General features: G+C 40.2%; 1 protein-coding gene across 2 annotated transcripts in view; it reads left to right on the forward strand.

The window, feature by feature from the left end:
- Window positions 1-3,981, forward strand: part of LOC132991808 (metal transporter CNNM3) — an 18,018-nt gene extending 14,037 nt beyond the window's left edge. The window contains exon 11 of one of the 2 annotated variants that reach the window (XM_061060712.1): window positions 1-204. This exon is cut by the window's left edge and continues 624 nt beyond it. Coding sequence is in view for 1 of the 2 variants with exons in the window: in XM_061060711.1 (XP_060916694.1) it covers window positions 499-548 (50 nt within the window). In the remaining variant the exon portion in view is untranslated. Of the gene's footprint in view, window positions 205-498 lie in introns of those variants that run through there. The other variant, XM_061060711.1, reaches the window with a different exon arrangement.
- Window positions 3,982-6,342: the final 2,361 nt, after the last annotated feature.

The raw sequence follows: 6,342 nt of genomic DNA on the forward strand, positions 1-6,342 counted from the left end.
AGATGGACCTTTTCTCCTTCTTCTCTAACCCCTGACTCCTTCTTCGTCTCCTTGATGTTACCTTTTTGTGTCAGTGTTGTTTCCTTTGCCACATTTACACCACATGTTTTTTTGTTTTTTTTACTGTGTGTGTGTGTGTGTGTGTGTGTGTGTGTGTGTGTGTGTGTGTGTGTGTGTGTGTGTGTGTGTGTGTGTGTGTGTGTGTGTGTGTGTGTGTGTGTGTGTGTGTGTGTGTGTGTGTGTGTGTGTGTGTGTGTGTGTGTGTGTGTGTGTGTGTGTGTGTGTGTGTGTGTGTGTGTGTGTGTGTGTGTGTGTGTGTGTGTGTGTGTGTGTGTGTGTGTGTGTGTGTGTGTGTGTGTGTGTGTGTGTGTGTGTGTGTGTGTGTGTGTGTGTGTGTGTGTGTGTGTGTGTGTGTGTGTGTGTGTGTGTGTGTGTGTGTGTGTGTGGTTACCTCCCTCACTCATCCCCGCTCTCCTCTCATTGGTCGGATCCCAACAGGTGGCAGCAAAGCCGCGGAGAGCTCCACAGAAGAGGAGGCTCATGGGTAGTGCGGTTCTGTCTGCCTCCCCCCCCCTTTTTACGCCCACTCAAGTGTTTAGGTATTTATGTTTGTTTTAGTTTTTATTGATGAATCATTTATGGCTGGATCGTTATTGGGTTATTGGACAAAACTGGAGTGACAGCGATTTTAATTTGTCTGTTATTTAGATCCCCTGCTCACGCCTCTCATCCTCCTAACACCCCCCCCCCCCCCCTCCCTTCCATTCCTTCTGTGCATTTCACTCAAACTATTATTTGATGTTGTTTTATACACTATGGACTATGTGTATATTATATATATATATAAATGCATTTTATTTTGGGGCGTTGCCTTTCCTCCAAGTTTCGCCTTTTGTATTAAACTGCATTGCCATTCCTCATTTTTGCCTGTCTGGGTGCCAAAGCTATCTTATATGTGTGTGTGTGTGTGTGTGTGTGTTGTCTGTGTGTACTGAAGCATCCGTCCGTTTAGGATACTAAAAAAACACACAAGCTGGCCAAAACTACAAGCAGGTTTTGCACGACGCACATTAAGCTACCTGAGAAAGCTGTAAGGTACGTCCATATTTTTATGCCCTCGCACATTCATTCCTGTCAGACGTACCGTTGAGTTTTCAAGAGCCCCAAAAAAAACAACAACTTTAATTTCAAATTTCACCTCTCAAGCTGATGGTCCAACTCAATACGATTGCCAGTTTCGTTACCGCGGCAACATTAATAGAAGTCCCAGCCACCCAATATTGGGGAATGTTATTTAATGACCTAAAAAAGTGCAAGAAAACTCCTGCAAACTGTCTAAATTACACAAATTTAGACGCTCACAGCTTTGGGGTAAATATGACTGAAGATCTGTAGTTCCTCTGATACCTAAGATGGTTAAAAAAAACTGAGATTGTGTCGTTTTAAAACACAAATGTCATCGAAAAGTATCAAAGCATCTGACTTTAAGACAGCTATAGCAGCACAAAGAGAGAGAGTTTTTATTCTTATGTTAACAAAAGCTTAAAAATGTTCTTAAATCTAAAAGAAGCTATGCCTGACGGATTCGTTGGGTAGCCAATATGAATATTAACGGTCCAATATGGGCCAAGTGCGGCCATATAATATCTTTAATATGTTTCAGATACATGCCAATATGGATATGGAGAGAAATGTTTCGGCCAAAAAAAAAGAAATGGTGTCAAAAATTTCTCAAATATCCCATTTTGGTGGCGATGGAGAAATAAGTTGATGGTTTAGTTTTGATTTTCAAACTTCAGTGCTTGAATTTGTGATATTTGCTCCTGATTTAAAAGTTTTTTCAAGAAAGAAAATATGATCCATGTAGAAACAGTTTCTTCTTGTACATTTTAGATTTCCTCAAAGTGAGGTATGAGAAAAAGGATCAATTCAATATTTTTTTTACCAAAACTAAGGTTTGGTATCCGCACGAGTATTTACAAAAAAGTTCAAAAGCCTCACTGCTTAGACCCGTCTGAAGTTTGCTGCCAGAAATGAAATAATTTTCAATATATTTGATCCGTTTTTTGTTATTTTTCATGCACACAGTGCCATTGATCCGCCTGTTTAGCTTCTCACATTTGCACATTTCCTGCCGTTTGAAATTCTTTGCGATTGGATCTGTTCATTTGCCAAAATAATCAATCAAATGTTCACACCTTCCCACTTTTTACGGAAGGAGAACGATTATACTTGCAGCTTCATATCGTATTTTATTGAGATACCTAAAGGCTAAAACTGAAGATATCAGAAAATGCGGACAAATCATTTTGATAAAAAAAAAAAAAGATTAACCTCGTTTTGGTCATTCTTGTGATGTCTTTTGACGTTTGAGGAAAGCCTTAAGTAGCCTCTGAAGTACACATAGAAAAATCACTTCATAACTTAACCTGCAGAGGGCGCTGTTAATCTGAAAACGGCGTTGATGTCTTTGTGCATTATTTAAAATCCTGAAACTGGAAGTGAGATTAATTGAAAAAGATGCATGTTGGATTCAGCAGAGCACCTTCTGCAGTTAAATATCCATCTGTCTGCACGTTGTCTCTGTTGTTAAATGTCTTTTTTGTAGACATTCCTGTATCCCATCTGTCTGTCTCTGAATGTGTGAGTGTGTGTGAGTGTGATAAATAATATTTCAGAAACTACATGTCAACTAGCAAGCATTCAATTTCCGCCTGAACTTCATTACCCATGTTGTATGCTGATATGTTACCATGCATAAGAAGCGTCTGTCAGTCATTGCTGCATGTTAGTGAACATGTGAAATATGTCAGAAGCGGCTTCTAAATAACCCACAGTGTGTCGCCTGTATTTGATGCGGAGGAAATAATGAGGTTGACTTTCTACATTTATTTTTTCCAAGTCTATTTTAAAGGATCAATCTGTAAGATATCTACTGAACTAAATGATAAAGTGAGCTTACTATCTGATCAGACATTAAGGAAACATGCTATGTTGAAGTGCTGGCTTCTCTGACAACAATGCAGCAGCCAGTATGTCCTCCTTCTAACTTTAGATTCTGCTCCTGAATGCTCTGGATTTGTTTGGACCAGAGAAGGTAGGCGCTTTTAAGGCGACCCCCCCCACACCTTGGCCGTTTTGGACGCCCCTCGTTTGCCAGATATGAGAGCAGTTATCAGGTCAACAGGTGTTGCAGTGATGGAAGCGGGTCAAGAGAAGTGGTTCAGATAGAAGTGATTGTACCCGACCTAAAAAGCCTCTGCATGTTTCTAATAAGCTCCACGAGCAGAAACGTGCTCAAACTAGGATCAATATTGGAGATGCTTTTGAAAAATGGAGAGAGGTTAGAACACAGAAAGGTTTACAGACCCATGCAGAGCTGGATAAACACTGAAGCTTCAGAGTCCACCACATGGTGACCTGTGTGAGCATCGACTCTAGAGAGGAGGGGGGGGGGGGGAGACAGCTCTCTATGATGTTTTGAATTTAGACTGCAGTACCCATTTTAAACACTAGGTGTCAGAGTTACATACTGCGCCTTTAATGCAATCCTCGCATGCTTGTATGATGAACAAGTTTTGTGTGTCAAATATTGAAGCACCTGTTGGGTTGTTTAGGAGTCGATGTCACGTCACTTCCTGTATCTTTTACATTTCCACGTTTTGTGTTTGAGTCCTTCGTTGTTGTCCCTCTCGCGAATATCGCCATTTCCCAGGAGAAATCTTTGACCATGTGATACTGAGTAAATATTTTCTGTTGTTTACTTCCTACTTTGTTCTGTTGTGCTAAAATAATTCCTCTGGTATCTGAAGACTGAATGTATAAAAGATAATCATAACTTTGTGCTATGCTGATTGAGAGAAAATGACGAGGAGAGCTGTGTATTAATATATGACTGAAAGTTTTTAGGTAATCGGTCTCAGTTTTCAGGTCCAAACACACTGTTACTATAAATAAGGGTTATTAAAAACAGTGACTGAATCCCTCTTTCTGTCCAGGTTACATTTGTCTAGAAGTTGTATTTTTTTTTTCCAGGAATGCTGCCAGTTTTGGGTGCATTGAGACTCCATTTCATTTAACACTTTTGAATAATCAAGTTTCTTAGGAAATAAACTCAATCCTGTTAAAAAAAAAAAAAAAGTGTCACAACTCTTTGTCTTTTATTCCTGACTCTGAACAAACTGCATCACAAAACACTTTTTTTTAATGATAAATCAGAGTAGAAGCAGTGATTCAAAATGATTAATCAAAATAAAAGTAAAAACTGTTATTTATTATTTATTTATTTTAAATGCTACTAGTCAGCATGTTGCAACTCAGCCTTAAAAAAACAGTTTTAGGATTTTGGGGTGCCACATAAGATTTCAAAGTGGGGTAGGCCCCCCAGCCTCCCCCCCTGGATCCACCTGTGCAGTCCAGGTAAAATGACCTGAGCGAAGTGTGCATACATTCAGGTTCAGTCTTCACTGACCATAACCCTCTGACCTTTCTGTCTAGCATGCAGAACAGCAATGAAAGGTGGGCTTCACCTGAGTGGAGGGGCATATTAGTCTTCTCTCTCTCTCTCTCTCTCCTTCTGGACAGCCAAGACAGACAACCTTCTGCCATGTTTGTTTGGTTTGTTTGTGAATAAAATTATGACCTAAAAAGCAAGTTACTGTGTGGACCTCGACAGACTGTTATGGACTAGACGAGCTGGTTCATAAGGAGGCGCCTATTGCACAGCGTCTTGGGTGCAAAGACGGGGCCACTCAGACAACTGTTTGCTCTTTTAGCCAGATGTTCATCCGACCATCACCGCCTAAAAAAAAAAAGTCAACAACATTCAACAGCGTACTGGGTGCATCAAAAGGAGCCTTGTTTTTTCCGACTGACATAGAGGTTCACTATTTTCTCAAGTGGGAGTTTTGAAGTAATGTCGCCATGTTATATTGCAGAAACTACGTCTCCACATGCAGAGGTGTCAAGTAACGAAGTACAAATACTTTGTTACCTTACTTAAGTAGAAATTTTCAGACACAAAAAAAACAAAAAACCTATCCAGATAAATCGCGCCATCCGGATAGAGTGAATTTGATTGTGGTTGGATGAGAAGTATAAACATATACCATTCCGACACCCTATTGGTCTGAGAAAAAGCATTTTTTGGGGGGGAGGTGGGGTAGTGCACTATAGGCCCCTGTGGTGTGGCCTAAGCTTTTGTCCTTAATGGCATTTTTCCCCCTTACATCACTTTAACTTTTATACTTGAAGTAGTTTTGAAACCAGTACTTTTACACTTTTACTTGAGTCAAAAGCTCGAGTTGATACTTCAACTTCTACAGAAGTCTTTTTAAACCCTAGTATCTATACTTCTACCTGAGTAATGAATGTGAATACTTTTGACACCTCTGTCCACAAGCAGTGAATGTCAAGAGTTTATGGTAATTGAGCACGATGATCAGACAGACGATTCATAACGTGGATCAGTTTACGACGCTGTAAAAAGATACTTGAGCCTGCAGTGCGGTTCTTATATGTCGCTGGTAGTAAGCAGAACTGAAGAGGAGCATCGGCCTTTATGATTAAACAAAAGTTTTATATCTCGCCATCACTTCGGTCTGTGAAGATCTGCACGCTTTCTGCTGCTCGGTAACGTCAGCGCAGGGTCTCCCTTTCTCTGCTGAGTTTGTCATCGTCATTATCATCGTAAGTGTGAACTCACACAGTCTACAGACATTTCTCCAAAAACACCTGCAGTTAAAAAAAACAAAAAACAAGCAGATAAAAAATGAAAACAAGAAGTAAACATTCTGCACTTTAAAAACCAAACCATGACTTCCCCCGATTTCTGTCAGCGTGCAACACAGAAACAAACTAGGTCGTGTTTTTTTTTTTTTTCGCTGTAGAGAAAGCTTGTGCGACCACAACAACCACATGCACACACACAACCTCAGTTGCCGTAGGTGACTGCTGACAGCTGGTTTCTAACCTCCGTAATCTACAGAAGCTGTGTCACCATTTACACTTCACACTCGAAATAAAGAGTTTTAGGTTATATCTATTATTGTGTCTGTTTACTCCGATTGTCTGCTTATGAAAAGGTCAAAAATATTTATTCACATGCCACACATCACAACACGGGGGGGGGGGGATTGTTTTTTAATGACAGAAAACACACACCAGCTGTTTCAGAGTGAGTCACACCTGTGCACATCTGCCAGTCTCAGGTGCAAGAGTCTGTTGGGGCAATAGGCAAAAAGTCACAAAAGTCACAGTCACTGCATGTAAATTTACCCGAAATGAGCGTGATCTAGAAACACAGTTAAGCAGTGAGTACAGTATGTTATTCTTCTTTTCTCT

The sequence above is a fragment of the Labrus mixtus genome, chromosome 17 (assembly GCF_963584025.1).
Source record: "Labrus mixtus chromosome 17, fLabMix1.1, whole genome shotgun sequence".
In the NCBI taxonomy this organism is placed as follows: domain Eukaryota; kingdom Metazoa; phylum Chordata; class Actinopteri; order Labriformes; family Labridae; genus Labrus; species Labrus mixtus.